The sequence below is a fragment of the Ahaetulla prasina genome, chromosome 10, assembly GCF_028640845.1.
Source record: "Ahaetulla prasina isolate Xishuangbanna chromosome 10, ASM2864084v1, whole genome shotgun sequence".
In the NCBI taxonomy this organism is placed as follows: domain Eukaryota; kingdom Metazoa; phylum Chordata; class Lepidosauria; order Squamata; family Colubridae; genus Ahaetulla; species Ahaetulla prasina.
Genome location: NC_080548.1, coordinates 7946256 through 7965175, shown reverse-complemented (window position 1 = coordinate 7965175; position 18920 = coordinate 7946256). Strand labels below are relative to the sequence as shown.

At 38.9% G+C, this 18920-nt stretch overlaps 1 protein-coding gene across 1 annotated transcript in view; it reads left to right on the top strand.

Annotated features, from left to right (window-relative positions):
* CSMD2 (CUB and Sushi multiple domains 2) overlaps positions 1-18920 on the top strand; it is a 795888-nt gene that overhangs the window by 721184 nt on the left and 55784 nt on the right. The window contains exons 50-55 of the mRNA XM_058195470.1: positions 2474-2659; positions 3571-3765; positions 6002-6175; positions 7409-7582; positions 14744-14917; positions 16890-17078. Of these exons, the coding sequence (XP_058051453.1) occupies positions 2474-2659; positions 3571-3765; positions 6002-6175; positions 7409-7582; positions 14744-14917; positions 16890-17078 (1092 nt within the window). The remainder of the gene's footprint in view (positions 1-2473; positions 2660-3570; positions 3766-6001; positions 6176-7408; positions 7583-14743; positions 14918-16889; positions 17079-18920) is intronic.

Here is an 18920-nt window from a genome sequence, read left to right as displayed (position 1 = left end):
TACAGACATTTAAACCCTTCATCTTTTTTCCTGCAAACTCTTATCAGTTTGGATCAAACTTTATCTCCTTCAATAAATTCTCAAACTTCAATGCAACCAACCAGGCTGAAGAAAGATACCTATTCCACATCAAATGTACGATATCCCAAAGAATGTTTTTTTAATATCTGAAGATACATTTTTGTCTGAACTGAAGTACAGTATCAAGTACAATACAAACTGTACAGTTTTCATTGAAAGAATGAAGCAAAAGAAGCAGCCAACCTCAACCTTCCCACCCAACTCATAAATTTCCCACATGCAAAACCCTACAGGGGTCAGAGGGAGAACAGAGCAGTTAGCAACTGACAGACAGTTGGGGGTGCATGAGCTGCCCATGTGGCCCTCCAAATTGCTTTGATAAGGTAACCCGTGAAGGTTATAGAGATTACAGAGCCGTACCAGTCAAAAGCACAGATTTTCAGCCGCCTGTCCTTTCCCCTTGCTGTCACTGCTACGTGAAATTGGTATTCATCACACTTAGCCGTCTAGACGCCTGGCCTTGCCAGAGGTTTTGCTGAGCTCCTTAGTGGTTCGGGTGACATGCACACAATTATCTTCACAAAGCTAGGATGTGACTGATGACATCCACACTGGACAGCTGGATCTGTCTTCCTTCCTTCCTTCCTTCCTTCCTTCCTTCCTTCCTTCCTTCCTTCCTTCCTTCCTTCCTTCCTTCCCTGATTATGCTAATTATTTCCAATACAATAGGTCCTATTGTAGAAGGAGCCTATGTCCTTGATTATGAAGGGCCTGCTGTAACAAATTAGACCTTCATATTGTACTATGTGTTTCTTTCACCATCTATTGTAGCTGTTCTTTCAAAATCCCTCTCCAGCCTACTTTTTCCTCTTATTCATTCTTCTCTTTTTCTCATAAAGGATCTTTTTAAAATCTAAATGCTATCTGGCTGTTTATGCTGCAGCTTTAGTTTATCATTTTACCTTGGCTTATTTTTAAGCATAGATCCCTAATCACAATTCTGCTGGCCAATGGCCTCCCAGCTTAGCTTGCAGGCAAATGTGTCCTGGGAAAAGAGAGGTACAGTACGTCCACAGGTTTCAACTTATTTAATTGAAATGAACATCCAGCAGGTCATTGGCTAAATTGCTATGACAACATAAAAAGTTTATAAATATTCTAACTTCTCAGTGATGAGTTGTTTATACAAAGATAGTAGGTCCATAAATGGTTGTTTTAGGAGGAAAACAGATGTTATTTTAAAATATGCCCCTTTTAGGATTATGCAGGTCCTCAAAAGGCAATTTCTACAAAATAAATAGATCACCTAAATAAAACTGGGACAATGACATTATTAGATTTAAAGTACAAAAAACAATAATTAAATATGATCTTAAGATATTCCAACAAAAACAATAAAGGTACTACCAATTCCACCCAACATTTAAAAGTATATCAAATTAAAAAATCCTCCTGCTGAAAGTTCAAAATAAATAGCTATTTAAAGTTTGTTTAAAGAACTAAATTGACAGGGCTTAATCTATTTCAGTTAGGATAATAATAATCTACAAATCTATGACCTCAGCTGAAAAGAACATATCCCTTGAGTTTATACAAAGGATTTGGAAGTCAATCTCAAAGGGAAGATGGAGTAGCAGTTCTTAATGTAATCTGGACACAAATCATAATACTTTTAGACTGTTAAAAGATGGCCCAGCAATCAAACAACAACTGTTTTTCCTTTTCATCTTCCAAGCAGTTGCATGAACTGTGGTTTCTGATTGCCTTCAAAGGTAGGTCTCAAGTCACATAACTCAAGATAGGCATAGCCTATAGGCATGGGGGGCTAAGGCAAGGTCTGTTCTTGGGTACCATCACAAGCTCAAAACAATTCTAGCTACTGTCACAGACATCCCCAAGACTAGGCAAATCTTCCCTGTTCAAAAGGAACCATAACCCCAACCAATACTGATCACAAATTAGCTGACTTCTCAGCCCACACATTGTCCCTCTTTGGGGATTATGTATTAATTTATATGCTTTTTTCTTTGGCTCATTTGGAGGAAGTCCCACTGAAGCCTGTCTGTATGTTTTGCAAAAAGAAATTCAAACAGCATGCTTCTACACACATTGGTTTCTTTGGAGGTTGGAGAAAGCATATGAAAGTCTTCAGAACTTGGGGATGGCAAAGAATGCATCCTGCCATGTGTTGTGACAAGGATGCACCACAACACATGTGTGATGACTTCACTATGTATAGGCCACCCTGACTTCTGCACCTGTATATATTTGCAATATTTGTGTGATGTCATAACACACATGTCTTTTTGGCATCATTATTTACTGTGAATGCTGCTAAATATGATAGGGAAGACTCAAGACAATAAAAACAGGTTAAATTTTGAAACTAACTACAGAAGCAAAGGCTTTGTATGAAGGCAAACAATCACATGTCTTGACTTTTCTTTCCAAGCAATCTCCTGTGGAGTTCCCAGAGCTCCGAAGAACGGGGTTGTTTTTGGCAGGGAGTACACCATGGGCAGCAAAGCAGATTACCAATGCAAAGAGGGCTTTCACCTCCAGGCCCAAGATAACTCCAGCGTGGAGTGCCTGGCTACTGGACAGTGGAGCAATGGCAATCATCCTCCTCCATGTGTGGGTGAGTCGAGTCTAATGTGGTCCACCTTCAATCTTCCACATTCTTTGTCTCTTTGTAAGTATGTTGTCTTTGTCTTAATAAGCATCCAGAATAATTTCAAAAGCAACCAGAAGCATATTGTGTTGAAGTTAAAAGACCACCTAGTTAGTTAGTCTCTTGACAACAGTAGTTACTTAGATGCTTACTGGGAAATTAGAAAGAGGGTATTGTATAGGAATCTAAATCTCTTGCTCCACAGGACCAGATATTTTCTTTTATTAGAGCCCAAAGAAAGATCTCATGAGTGAAATCCTCCTGCTGGACTTTTTTTAGTCAGGCAGCTATTCTGCTGGTGAATGGAGTTCCTACATTGAGAAAGTCAAAGAAATTGTCTTGCCAATAATTCTGTCCATGGTTTTGATGGAGCAAAAAACCACTTTAAACCACTTCTTAACCCTACTCTGCACATTCTTTAGTTTCTTTGAGACAGAACTTCCCATGCAGATGTAATTCTTTCTATATTGTGTATTTCTATTATATGCAAGTATGTGTTATATCAAAAGGTATAAGGAGAGTCAATTTCTAGCTGACACTGCTAAAGACCTTTAATAGACTTGCCTTCCAATCTGTTGTCCTCCTATAGATACTAAGGTTCCATTTAGGTTCATCATTCCCCTTGTTCAGAAATCATTCAATGTTGCCTCAGAGGTTTGCATCCTCACATCATTCAGCTTTGTGACAAATTTGGGTCCATTTTCAAAAGACTACCGGTTTAGAACAAATTCAGTTCAGACTGTACAGTGACAGTGACAAGTACAACATTCTCTGCTTATTTATAGCTTTCAGCTGGCCGTTCTCAGCTAGAATGGACACATGAATGGGCCTTTGGTTTGACTTAGATTTTTTCTCTTTTCATCTCTTGGTGAATCCAGCGGTCAGCTGTCCTGACATCAGCAGCATTGCTGTGGAACATGGAAGATGGAGGCTGATTCATGAGACTCAGTACCAGTACAACGCGCAGCTCATGTTGATCTGCGACCCAGGCTACTATTACATTGGGTATCGTGTCATCGGCTGCCAGGCGAATGGGAAATGGAGCATAGGAGAACCCATGCCAACCTGTAGAAGTGAGTGTGTGTTTTAGGAAGGAGAAATCAAAAGGAATCTAACAGTGTGTGCATCTAGGAGGATAATATGACACTGGGATGGGGTGGAGTAGGGTTATAAAATAACTGAATAACAGCAGATGCAAGAAATATGTAAACATATAAGAAACAAGCAATATAAAAATATACATTCCAGATTAAAAAATAAATATCATAAAAACAAATGTACTCAAATAAAAGATAAGAATGGTCACTTTAACAACTCTCCAGTTCCCTGGATGATCCAGGATTGCTTCAATAATTAGGTCTTGAGGGACTTCTGGAATGTGACAAGGGATAGAGCTATCTCAAGGTCAGGGAGAAGGATATTCCATAAGGCTAATCGTGACTGTGGCTTTGTCTAATGAAAGAGTCTGGCATCAGTTTGAGTTTGTGAGTCTTGAGGAGGCAGCTAAGGCTGTCCAAATAAATTTAATAAATAAATAAAGTGCTAGCTGTGCTGCTTTCCAATTGATCACTGCTCCATGTAGTTAGTTAAAGCCTCCCATAAGGTGCCAGGAGGTTGGATTTGAGCAGTTTTGAGATGGTATTTCCCTCAGTTTTGAAAGAGGCGTTGGGAAATGCCCTGCTTTAAAAGCCTTTGTTTAGTCTGATGTTCTGGAAAATGTTAAACCCCTCTCCAAATTTCCCTTCTTAGGAAAGATTTCCATATTAGAGGATGGGGATTTTCTTGTGGTAGCCACTACTCTTTACATCAATATTTCCCAACCTCAGCAGCTTTAAGATGCATGGACTTCAACACCCACAATTCTCCAGTCAGCTGTTCTGGCTGGGGAATTCTGGGAGTTGAAGTCCACACATCTTAAAGCTGCTGAGGTTGAGAAACACTGCTTTACATTATTATGAGATTGTTTGCTTTTTACAGACTGTGGGAATGGGTAGCAGACAAAATTAATAAATAAATATACAAAAAAATTATAGGGAATCAATTCTGTTCCCAAACAATTATATTATCAGGCTGCCTCTGATTATATTTAGGAAAGAATACACCTTGACTTCATTTGCAAATAAAGAAAAGTACTTTTACTAAATACATCATGACTGCAGCAGTGTAAAGTTGGATCTGAGACAAAATACGGCTAACATTCCATATCCCCCCTGTTACTCCCTCCTCTCCCCCAAGAGGTCATCAGGTCTGGTCCAATGCCAGCTCCTTCTCGGGGCCCCATGGTAATCTTATTCCGCAGGTCTCTTGCTGTCAATCATGTCAGGAATGCAATGTCCGTTGAAAGTTCGCGCTCTAGCATTCCTGTAGAATTCAAAGCATCAATCTCCCCTCCCCCCTTAGTTATGTCAGACCGACACTCTTAAAGGGCCCTCTCTACTTAACCTGAATCCAAGAGCTATTTACATTACACATAAAACCCCATGCAATCTAACAACTGAATATAAAGTGTACAAAAAGATGTGAGGATTGGAGTGGAGGCTGACATATATGTTTGGAAAAGGTTCCAGAATATGTTCTTAGTGATGTATCACTTAATAAAACCTAGCACACCAATTTTATATAGCTAAAATTATTTTCTTATAAAAAAATCATGCCACCTCTAGTCTCACTTTTGTTTGCCAAAGTTTTGTAAAGCAGGAGGATTTGGGAATCAACAAAAATTGGCTTAGGAGTTGTAAAGTCACAAGAGTTAGACAACATGCTAAAATGCATTTTAGTGAGTACCATGGAGTCCTCCATCATATGTTCTACAAAACCAGCCACTTGAGGTTGTTTAAATAAAGGGTGATTGAGCAATCTGCAATTTACTGTAACATACAAACCCATATCTGAAGAAACAGTAAACTCTCCTTTGTCCTAGTGTCCTTTGATAGGTCCCTGGAGACAGATCTCTATGAACTTTATTGTGGAACTCCCCAAAAACATGGGAAATATAGTCATTTGGGTGGGGACAGATCTGTTTTCAAAGCAGGTGCATTTCATCCCATGCCAGAAGATACCAACAGCAAGAGGACTTGCCAAATTATTTTTATACCACAGTTTTATACCACATTTATGGACTACACGGAGATCCCTAACATATCATCCTGGACAGGAGAGCTTCAATTCACGTCAATATTCTGGAGACTCTTTCTGGACCTATTAGGCACAGATCAGGGACTTAGTTCTTTGCACCATCCACAGACAAATAGCGAATTCAGTTGTAGTATATATTAATTAAGCTTGTTTGTGTGTGTGTCTTAATTTTAGTCATCTCCTGTGGAGACTTGCCTGTGCCATCCAATGGAAATAGAATTGGTACCTTAACCACTTATGGAGCTACTGCAATCTTCTCCTGCAATAGTGGCTACACCTTAGTGGGCTCTCGTGTGCGAGAATGTATGGCCAATGGTCTTTGGAGTGGAGTAGAAGTGACATGCCTGGGTGAGTATAGGGCTAATGTCAACCTGATCGGCTAGGGGCCATTCAGCGCCCCAAATAGGAGACTAGGGGACCATTCAGAGGAGGTTTTTCACCCATCTTTCAAAAGAGCTGCAAGGTGAGATGAAAGCACTGGATTAATCCACCACAATGTCAGTTGATAAATGTATAAGGGACAGTTTTAATCAGCTGCTTTTAATTTGCATCATTTCTTTTTTCTTCTTGCTGAAGAATGAAATGCTATATTGGACAAGCCTCTTGCTATCAAAAGTACTTTTATTTTGCTTTCAGTTAAGTTAAACTTTATTTTACATTTGGCTCCAGATGGGGAAATGTCTTGAATAGTCTTAATAAACAGAATTAATGAAAACTGTAATGGATTATTGCTGCTGTTCTTCTTTTATCCTGGCTTTATGTTATGTTCAATACAAAAAACTTTTCCACTTCTCTCCCATTGTTGGAGTTGCCTGATGCCATCTTTGGAAACCTGATAGTAACAGATTAACAGGAAGGGACCTTGCAGGTCATCTAGTCCAACTCCCTGCCCAAGCAGGAGACCCTATATCTGCCACTATCTAGGATTGAATAATTGAACATATCTTTTAAAAAATATTAGCAGTGGATGAAAAACCCTATAAATATCTAAAAAAACCTAATGATTTTAGCAGTCTCTTGGCAATGTTGACTCACCACCCATATAAAGAAAGAGAAATCTCATATTTTCGTCATAACAAGAGGTTTGGAGATAGTGCACACATAAACAATATGGGAACAAATACTTTTAGGAACCTAAACTCAAATTTTCTTTTTTTTTTTCTGTTTTGAGCATAAAGTCCAGAAGCGGTTTCCAAATGGAAACAAAACTGACTAAGTTCTTGTTAAGATAATTAGTTTTGCCATCTCTACCAACTCTATCACTTTTTCCATCCATTCTTCCATTGTGGGAATTAATGGGTCTTTCCAAATTTTTTTGTGCATAGAAGTTTCTCATTACCATCAGCATATATAATATAAAGTTTCTTTTTTTTTTCCTTTCAAATTCTTTATCCAACATCCCTAAAGAAAAGCTTCTGGTTTCAGTTTTATATTGTTTTAAGAACTACCTGAATTAAGACAAAATTTGTAGTACCTTTCCTAAGGTACATAGGTATCCAGATGGGCTTCATTCTATATTGGACTATCAGTAATTCTATCTTGTCTTTTTCCCCACCTCCTCCTGTTTACTTGTCTCTCCAGCGGGACACTGTGGTGAGCCAGGTTCTATTGTCAATGGCCAGATCAATGGAGAGAACTACAATTACCGTGGCAGTGTGGTGTACCAGTGCAACCCTGGCTTCCGGCTCATTGGCATGTCAGTCCGCATCTGCCAGCAAGATCACCACTGGTCCGGGAAGACTCCTGTTTGTGTGCGTAAGTATGTTGCCATTTTAATTACACAGCCAGACTCACAACTTTGATAGAGAGCTCAGGGAGAAAAAAAAACAGAGGATGCGGGTGAAACTGCCCCATTTTCCAGTCCTGATTCCCCAGATGTCTCCTTAGCTGCCAAAAATCTTTCAATTTTCAATAGTCTAGCATAAGATTAGGTAAAAGTAAAGGTTCTCCAGCACATGTGTGCTAGTCATTTCCAGGTCTAGGGGCGGTGCTCATCTCCGTTTCAAAGCTGAAGAGCCAGCACTGTCCAAAGACATCTTCATGGTCATGTGGCTGGCATGACTCAATGCCAAAGGGGCATGGAACACTGTTCCCTTCCCACCAAAGGTGGTTCCTATTTTTCTACTTGCATTTTTTTTTACGTGCTTTCGAACTGCTATGTTGGCAGAAGCTGGGACAAGTAACGGGACAAGTCACTCCATTATGAGGCACTAGAGATTTGAACTGCTGAACTGCCAACCTTATGATCAAGAAACTCAGTGTCTTAGCCCCTGAGCCACCACATCATAAGATTATGCAAGAATTTTTGAGACTCCTGGCTTCATTCTATCTGGTCTATCACTTATTCTCTCTTTCACCTCCCCCAGCCCTAATTATTGGTTTTATTGTAATTTCTCTCTTTGATTGTTCTGGGGCCCCCAAAGCCTTTAAGTAGCAGACATTTAATAAAATGTTATGAAATCCAGTAGGAATAATTCTGGTTAAAAGTCACAGGTTTTGAATGTTTTGAAAGGTGTTTTTCCAAAAGGCAACTTGACTTTCTTGGTTTTTTTTCCTTAAAAATGTTTCACTTTTCATCCAAGAAGCTTCTTCAGTTCCGAAGAACAGAAGTTCAGAGAACTGAAAAAGCTTCTTGGATGAGAACTGAAACTTTTTAAGGAAAAAAAAAACACAGTCCAGTTGCCTTTTGAAAAAGCATCTTTGGGACAACCATGATCTGGATGAATAGAATAGAATAGAATAGAATAGAATAGAATAGAATAGAATAGAATAGAATAGAATAGAATAGAATAGAATAGAATAGAATTTCTTATTGGCCAGGTGTGATTGGACACCCAAGGAATTTGTCTTGGTGCTTATGCTCTTGGTGTACATAAAAGAAAAGATACCTTCATCAAGAATCATAAGGTAGAATCTCTGTAGACAACAGTTTTGGAGTTAACTGGAGTTCCCACATAACCTGACAAGATTACATCAGTTCATTAGCCCCTTTTCACTGACCAGCCAGGTAATAATAGGCATAGCTTGGTCACACCAGCCAGTTTTGGGATGTATGATCAGTGCTGCCTGTTAGCTCAGTAAGGGAGAGTCTTGATTTTTTTATTTTTCAGTCACTTTCTCTCCAGCTCCTTTTCTTGGAGAAGTAAACTTGCAAAATGGGCCAATTGACTGAATTTAGGTGTTTCCACAACCTGAGTAAAAGGATGAGATTGTAAGCCCTGTATAGGACAGTTTAGAGAAAAATATAACTTTGGTTAATCGATTGGGATCATTGATCTATCCTTTCATATTTCTAGAATTCCTCACTCCCTTCTGCAGACCGAGTTTAAAATGTGGTGAAAGCAGATTGCATACTTTACTGGATCAAAAATATGATTTCTGAAATATTCAAAGATGCATCCTAGGAAAATTAAGCTGTCCTACAATTTTGGTTCACCCAATTTTATCAATAGATCCTTTGTCGGTTTGATTATGAACCCATTCTAGACTTTATTTCTGTTAAGTCTTTTCCTTATGACAAAAATCATAGAAATGTCATAGAATCATAAGGTGGAAAGGATCTTGGAGGTCTTCCAGTCCAACCTTCAGTCCAAGTAGGTATAAGGCAAAAGTCCTTATACCATCGTGGACAAATGGTTGTTCCATCTTTTCTTGAAATGCTCCAGTGATGAAGCACCCACAACTGGTGTGGGAGACAAGTGTTCCATCTAACAATTCACTTGGGTGGATCTGCAAGAGATTCAACTTCTATAAAGAAGGAAAGATCTATCGATATTCACAAGTCATCATGGATTTATGCTACCCTGAGCTTCAAAGGAATCACCCTTTTTCTCCTGTTCATTGTGGTTGCATTTGTATGAAAGAAGATGCTCAGCTGAGCACATATTTGATCTGATTCTGTTTCTATTGTTATTTCACTCACTTTGCATTTGCCAAAGTAGTAATTTGTTTGCTAAAGAATACTCAACAATTCCACTACAGGTCTTCCTCTTGGGATCTAAAATTAATCACATATATTTAAAGGGCATTTTAAGATGGATATAAGATGCCAAAACAAATCCTACAAATTTCAACAGAGCATCTACCCATGGGAAGATCAGTTTGCTAATCTTCCATGTATGTGACACCACTGAGACTACACAGGAAAAAGAAAAAAAAACCCAAGTTGCTTAAAACCTGTAATTAACATTCTTGGATTGGTCTTCTGTGCAGTTGCCCAGTCACCTTCCCTTCTCATTGTGAATGCCTGACGCATTTTGCTACAGCCTGCAAGGAATAAACTCTACCTGTGAGATATACAACAGACATAAGCTTTTCCAAGACGAAGAGCATATCCCTAGAAAAGCCATGGGTTCAAATTCAGATTTCTTATTTGGGATTGTATTAAAGAGAACATGGGACATTTTAGTAATTAAGAAGCAGCTTTTATTTCCTCTTTGAGCAATACAAAAAAGATGCTGAGACCCTGGAAAGTGTGCAGAAAAGAGCAACAAAGATGAAAAAGTGTTTGGGAGCTATATTGTATGAGGGTTGAGGGAACTAGGTAACTGGTTTGTCTAGCCCAGGGGTCTCCAACCTTGGCAACTTTAAGCCTGGTCGACTTCAACTCCCAGAATTCCCCAGCCAGCTTTACTGGGGGAATTTACAGCTTTACTGGCTGGGGGATTCTGGGAATTGAAGTCCACCAGGCTTAAAGTTGCCAAGGTTGGAGACCCCTGGGCTAGCCTATCGAAGAGAAGGATTGGGATGACATGATGACTGTCTTCCAGTACTTGAGGGGCTATCACAGAGAAAAAGGGATTGACTTATTTTCAAAAGCACCAGATGGCAGGATAAGAACTAGTGGGTGGAACTGGAAGCTTATTAAAGAGAGATCCAACCTAGGAGTAAGGAGAAATTTTCTGATAGTGAGAACAATCATGGAATACCTTGCCTCTTAGAGTTGTGGGTACTCCGTCACTGAAGATTTTCAAACATAGACTGGACAACCATTTGACCAGGATAGTATAAGGTCTCCTGCTTTGAGCAGGGAGTTGGACTAGAAGACCTCCAGTATCCCTTCCAGCCCTATGATTCGATGTTCAACTGTGCTACTAGTGGCTAAAACTTATTCCAAGTTACTAATTTTTGTCTTTACAAGAGAAAGATCCTCACTGGAGTCCTTTCCTCGTGTGACCCACCTCAAAGGCAATAATTCCTCAAATCTTATGACAGTCAGATATATCTGTTGTATTTATAAGGATCAAGAAAGTTCTATGGAATGTCTTATTTCCTTAGGTTTCAAAATTTGGAAGAAGTGGACCAAGAAGACTTGAGAGATGTTGTGACTAAATTGTTGGGAGAATTTCTTGGGAGAGGTGTTGATTTCATGAATTGGGATGTGGATCGAGTTTATAGAGTTAATTCGCAATATGCACGCACGCATGCAGTTCCTAGAGAGGTTCATGTCAAATTTGTGAGAAGAGAGACGAGAGATGAAATTCTTAGAAAACATAGGAGTGGGGCACTGATTTACAGGGGCAGGGAGATAGCCATTCTGAGGCAGATTCCCAGACAGGTACGTGAAAAAAGAAAGAAATATTATTTTTTGTCAAGCAAATTGTACCAGAAGGGAGTGGGCTTCAGATGGCTGATGCCAGAGGGATTGATGATTTTCCGGGAGGGCATTACGAAAAAAATCAGTACAATTGCGGAGGCTACGGCCTATGTGGAGGAACACAAAGCCCTCCTGGAATCAGATGACCCAGGAATTGAAGAAGGGGAGGTTATAGATCATGGGGAGGAAGCGGCTGCCGCTGTTGCGGCCCTGGAGTTGGGTCAGGCTGAACCCAGAGTTCTGAGATCCAAAACTAGGAAGTGATAAAGATATTTGGGATTGTGTTGGTTTTCCTTATTCTCTTTTGTACGATATTCTGTTTATTCTTGACTCTTCTTTATTACGTATTTAAAATTTGTAAACTTAGCTACTTCGTGTCACCTGCTTGCCATATGGCTGTTGTATGTGTTAAAAAATTTGAGTAAAATTCTTATTTTAGATAAGAAAAATGAAAATTTACCATACCTGATATGTATTTGTATAAACCTTTTTTGACTAATAAAAACTTTTTGAATATAAAAAAAAAAAAAAAAAAGAAAGTTCTATGGTTGGGCTAGACAAGAGCAATATAAGTGCAAGCTTCAGTTGCTGCCATACTGTATATGCTCATTATTCAAAAATATTTCTGTGAATATGTGCTGGTTTCAGCCATCATTTTTCTTTCTTGCTCACTTTCTGATGTGAAATAAATCTTTTCAGGGCCTCCTCCCTTTCTCTTTGGCAGGTTATTAATTCTACTGTTCAAATTTGAAAACCTGTTTTATCATCTAATATGATCTAATCCTTTCTGGTTTATTTCAACCCCTTCTTGTTAGTTTCACAATGCCAATAGTGAAGTATCCTGCTTGATGTTCCATTCTGTATACTTCCCACAAGACAACTAAAAAGGCCCATCATAAGCACCCTTGAGGGAAACTGGAGGCCTCAGAGATGAGAACGGGTTGGAACAAGAGTGTTGTCCTCAACACAATAGTGGGATATAACACTCAAATACCTCAAGCCAGAATAATTATGTTGGATTTTAAGGGGGGGAAATCCTTTCCAGCATGTTTTGTATGTGAACCTGTAGGAAATAAAGAATTAAAAATCTGTTTCATTTGCAACATTTTCTTGTGGCCTACAGCATTTTAAGTTACAGTGTGCTATTTCACCATTTTAAGGGAAATATTGTAGCATGCCCTTTATTTTATTCCCCCATACACTTTTTAGGAGACTGCGTTCCGTTTCAATGAGTGTATAGCTCTGAGGGTTTTAACATTACACGTGTGAGTTGATAAGCTTGGCTAAGTTAGATCCATGGGGGGAATGTAGAGGAGATTTTCTATGACAGTTATTTCTATTAAGTGTTGAAAAGAGAAATTCTTGCTTCAGGTTAAGCTCAGTTTATGATGAACACATTCGTATACTGTAGTTTTCTTGGGAATGGTATATAAGTGGTTTAATATTTTTTCTGGGATTTTTAAAAAAAATTCTATGACCTATCATGCTCAGCTGTGCTTTTTTTGAAATCAGTCAAGGTGAGCCAAATGCTACCATCTACCTTAACACCTTGGTACATAACTGTGTTAAAACATTGAGCTAAATGTTTGAGGATGGTATCATTAGCCTTCACCAAATTAAGACAATTTGCACAAATTATTCATAGAAATTATCAGACTATTTACTGAATCTGTCAGACAGAATCTGTCAGACTATTTACTGAATCTGCACTACTATTAATCGTTTCATAGTTCCCATCACCAATCTCTTTCCACTTATGACTGTATGACTATAACTTGTTGCTGGCAATCCTTATGATTTATATTGCTATATTGATCATCAATTGTGTTGTAAATGTTGTACCTTGATGAACGTATCTTTTCTTTTATGTACACTGAGAGCATATGCACCAAGACAAATTCCTTGTGTGTCCAATCACACTTGGCCAATAAAAAAAAAATTCTAGCTTCAGAGGAGGTTAGGCTTCCCATGATACTTGTATGGATGAAACCTAGCCATATTATTATTAGTTGAAAATATAATAATAATATAATTATTCTGCAACAATATCTGTAACACCATCAAACAACCACATCTGCCTATCCCAAGTTCTTGAAAAGGACTCAATAGATAGAGTCTAGTCTGACCAACTGACTGACTGTGCAACAGACCATAATAATAATGGCATTATTATTACTGCACAGTCAGCCAAATCTTTAGACTGGATTGGCATTTTTATCCGCCTATCAAGTCCTACCTAGGATAGGCAGATGTGGATGCTTGATGGTCTTAGAGGTATTGTCACAGGATGTAAGTTGTATAAATAATAAGAGCACAAACGTGCCTACCGTTCCTGTCCTATTATTCCCTTTCATTATATCTAATTAATAAGTTATTACATACTTATGCTCATATATATGCTTATATATTATACAGTTGTTAGATGTCAATGCTTATATATACTGTTATGACAAAATGAATGAATGAATGAATAAATAAATAAATAAATAAATAAATAAATAAATAAATGCTGCCTTTTGCAATTGATTGATGGTGATTTTGATGCTCTTGATGTTTTGGAATTGCACCCAAGGCACTTATTACTATTAGTACTATCATTGCTTTATTTTTCCATAGTTGTTTTACTTTTATTTAAGGCAGTAATGGTCAAGCTCTTCTTGACAGACAATATCAATCAATCAATCAATTTTACAGTCATAGACCAGAGACCATTGACAGACAGTAATTGAAAGCAATTATTTTGGATTATTTGTCTGTTTGTTGTTACCTATACTGTGGAAAGAACTATGTTCCTTGGAAAGTATCAGAACAATGTTTGGCAGAAATGGAGAGGGGCTGGTGAAGGCCAGAAAACTCTGAAAAAAATTCTGTAACTAACATACAATTCTTCCTTCAAATATCTCCTTTTCCAATTGTCTATGGAGATTCTCAATCATCCAGGTCATATTTGCCATCTTCCAATAGGCAACTGGATTTTCTTGTTTTTTTTCCTTTGAAAACTGAAGAAGCTTCTTGGATGAGAAGTAAAATGTTTTCAAAGAAAAAAAACCTAAGAAAGTCCAGATGCCTTTTGGAAAAAAGACACCTTTGGGATTCTTCTTCCAATCTTTAAAAACCTGCTGCTAAGCTTAGTTAAGGGTCCGCCTAGAAAGGGGGAGGGGGTAGCTTTCATTGTATGGCTTGAAAAGAGATACTACTAGAAGATGGGCAAACCTGGGAGAAATCTCACTTGTAGCACTTCATTCTATTGTAGTTGGCATTTGTATGTCCTTGAGCCAGGAAACAAGGCAGGGATGTAATATCTTGCATTCTCTCTGCAGCCATCACCTGTGGTCACCCAGGCAATCCAACAAATGGCCTGACCCAAGGCACTCAGTTCAATCTCAACGATGTGGCCAAGTTTACATGCAACATTGGATATCACCTTGAAGGGACTTCCAAGTCCCAATGCTTGGCTAACGGCCAGTGGAGTAAACCCTTGCCCATCTGTCGCAGTAAGTTGTGTTTCCCCCTCCTTCTCCCCCTCCCCTTTATTTCTGCAATCTATATCTGTTCTACAGCCTGCAGCAGTGTCTCTTCTGATGGAACCGCCGTCAGCATAACCTGACTATGTTTCTTTTCAATGTGTCCCAGCAGATTCCTGAAAGAAAGAGGGGTCTTTAGCTCAGCACAGTTCAGCTTCTGTGTCATGTGAAAAGCATAGATAAAAAGAAAAGCCCCTGGTCTAACGACTTGGTGATGATTGAAACTAAAATCAAAATATATCATTTTTTATTTTATTTAAAAGATTTGCATGGCTACCCATCTTAAATTACAATTCTGGGTGGCTCACAATCATGATAAAATGGCAAAAACTGTAAATCCATAAAAACAGAAACAAAGTGTATGAAGCGTGTCCAAAATACATAATTATAATGTTTCAATCATTATTTAAATGAGTGCAGTGGAAGGCATAAAGCACCTAGAGTATTGCTTAGTTTTGCTTCTTCAGTGAGCTCTAGTCAACCAACCACCTCTCTTCAGTACAATAGAAGATAATATATGTAGCTCTGAATTGAACTCAGAGAGCACCAAGAACTCCATTCTTCACAACAATTTCTACTCATTCATATCCTGCTACATGACACAGTGGCTCAGCAGTTAAGATGCTGGGCTTGTCAGTACAAAAGCATGCAAATGTGAGTAGATAAATAGGTACCACTTCTGCGGGAAGGTAACAGCACTCTATGATATCATACTGGCCATGTGACTGCGGAAATGTCTTTGGATAGTGCTGGCTCAATGGTCTTGAAACAGAGGTGAGCGCTGCTCCCTATAGTCAGCAATGACTAGTGGAGGAAAATTCACAAGGATTCCTTTACCTTTACCTTTTATATAAAAAGGTTTAGAGCCTTCTCCTGATAGCACCTTTTCTATGAACAAATGAAAACGGGGGAAATATGCAAAAAACAGAAGAGCAGAGGAAAAGATGAACCTCCCACTCAAATGGAGCATATCTTTTGCCAAGAACGCCTAGTGCATTCTGAGCACCATATTACAATAAATATTTAAACCTCAGCATTAAATAAATTGGAAGGACCAAAAGAAATTCACAATTTCAGAGTATATGCACGATAGCAATACATAAATACAGTTGCAGTTACTATGGGCAAATCACCCAACTGGATGAGACGCCGTTGGATTCTTGCTTAAAAATCTCAACTGAATTTTGATTTCTAAATTCTTCTGGGTTGCAAAGAATGTCTTGTTTTTGCTAGACTAGGATTGATACAGCCAGCACTTGAGTAATTCATTTTAACAAACACACAGACACATGCTCTCTGTTCCTCTTCCTCTTCCCCTCTCCTTCTCTTTCTCCCTTTTCAGAATGTCAAATTCTGAAAACCAAGAAAGACATACTGAGGTCCTTCCAAGTAGTTTCCTTTATTGTTCCTCACCATTAGACAGAAATCTCGCAAACTAAAGCTACTACTTGCATCACTAAGGATATACTCTGAGTATTTCTAGGGAGGAACTGTCTTAATTTTCCTCCTCCCGCACAAACTGTCTAATTGTTACCCCATTTAGCTCCTCTGGGATGCAGCCTCTTCCTCCTGGGAATCCAGACTACATTCCATCACAGACGAGAACCAAATGGTAGAACACTAGGATTTGATCCAGTGGCATTGATGGGAAGGGTTTAAAAAGTCAGGATGACTACTACAACCACATAATTAGAGCCCCACCCCCTTTTGATGTGTGTCACATGGATGATATGTATGAAAAAGAGGTGGCATTTCAGTTGTGCCTTCAGCTTGCAGCCACTATCTTTTTGTTTACACCCACAGATACCCTTGATTTGATCTACTATCCTCCCATGTTATTTTCAAAAATGGAAGGGAAAAAGTGAGATTCTTTTCCTTCTCCGTAACACTTTTTCACTTTTTGTTGTTAATATTCTTTTTATCTTCTGTGATTTGCTTGCAGTTGTAAATTGTACTGATCCTGGACACCTGGACAACAGTGTCCGTCAAGTGCAACCAAGTGGGCCTCACAGATACAGTTTTGGAACAACTGTCTCTTATCAATGCAACCATGGATATTATTTACTGGGCACCCATGTGCTTACCTGCCAGGGTGATGGCATTTGGGACCGCCTGCTCCCTGTCTGTCATTGTAAGTTCCTTCCTTTCCTATTGCTTTGATTTCCATTCAGTTTGCAAAGGGCATGTATGCTTTGCAGGCTGTTTTGGGATTGTAATGGCTTCCCCCTGCCCATCTTCTTAGCCCCATAAACAAGGGGAAAGAGGAACTTCACAGCTTATGCCAGCCCTCCAGACTCTTAAGAGGAGCTTTCTAGTCCACTGCTTTAACCACTAATTTATTTATGGAGGTGATAATTTCCCAGGGGAATTTTTAATTTTGTATCAACTTTCTCAATTAGATTTCTCTGTTCTCAACATAATAACACATGAGTCATTGAACTCTGAGCTTTTCAAATTTGTGTGTAGTTGAGATGTTTGGAGGATCATGCAAACCAGCCACCATCTTCAGAATAGATATATTCAACATTTAACTCTGGGGTAGCCTACCTTGGAAAAATAGCAGTTCAAGATTAAAACAATAAGTGTTGCATGTTTGTGGGGGAAATAGGGATCAATCAAAATAAATGAATAAAATAAAATATACCCTTGAGAGCAAAATAAAACACACACACAGAGAGAGAGAGTATTGTAAGAATGAGAAAGGAAGCACACAAACTGAAGGGAGACAGTTTCAACAGAAACCATAGCAAAATAATCATTTTGATTTTCTGTTATTCCCCATTGTTGTTGATTTGTTGGTTTGTGCCCAAAGCTTGCCTGCATCTAATGGGACTCCCCAGTTTTTTATCAGGAATCTTTTATTTTCCTATTTCATGAGAGAGAGAGAGAGAGAGAGAGAGAGAGAGGGAGACAGGGGGGATTGCTTCCATTTTATTACAGCTTTAGCTGGTAGCTTGGCCCCATCAGCATCATTAGCATTCTCTCTGAGAGGGAGAAATAGGAGCCATTAGCCATTAGAGATACTAAACTCAGAGTTAATAAACAAGGGAGAAGATACGCAATTAGCAGCCTCTGGTTCTCCCGTTCTCTCTATTATTAGGCTGCAATCCATCTCCTCTCTTTGTGGCTGGAAACCTCATCATCTTGGAAGGCAGGCATGCCACCTGGGCCACTTCCAACCTTGTGAAGCCACTCCCAGGAAGCTGGGCCAATGATGAGAAATTCTGGGACTTAGAGTTCAGCAACATTCCTGATTCTGGTAGCTCCCAAGCTTGCTTTAGTTTCAAAGAGTTCAGAAGGTATTTTTGAAGTCTCCGGGGACCCACGTTTAAGTCCTCACTCAACCTCAATGAAAGACTCATTCACAATCTATCAGTGCTCCCTTCCCTTCACTTTCTTTTCCAAAAACACTACACTACTAACCAGAGCATATAAAACATTTGCTAGACCAATTGTAGAATACAGCTCGCCTGTCTGGAACCCTCACTACATTTCTGACATCAATACAATTGAACGTGTCCAGAAATATTTTACAAGAAGAGTTCTTCATTCCTCTGAAAACAACAAAATACTTTATCCCACCAGACTTGAAATCCTAGGCTTAGAAAACTTGGAACTCTGTCGCCTTCGACAAGACCTAAGTTTAACTCATAGAATCATCTATTGTAATGTCCTTCCTGTTAAAGACTACTTCAGCTTTAATTGCAATAATACAAGAGCGGCCAATAGATTTAAACTTAATGTTAACCGCTTTAATCTAGAATGCAGAAAATATGACTTCTGTAACAGAATCATCAGTGCTTGGAATACTTTACCTGACTCTGTGGTCTCTTCCCATAATCCTAAAAGCTTTAACCAAAAACTTTCTAATATTGACCTCACCCCATTCCTAAGAGGACCATAAGGGGCGTGCATAAGAGCACAAATGTGCCTACCGTTCCTGTCCTATTGTTTTTCTTTTTCTTCTTCTTAT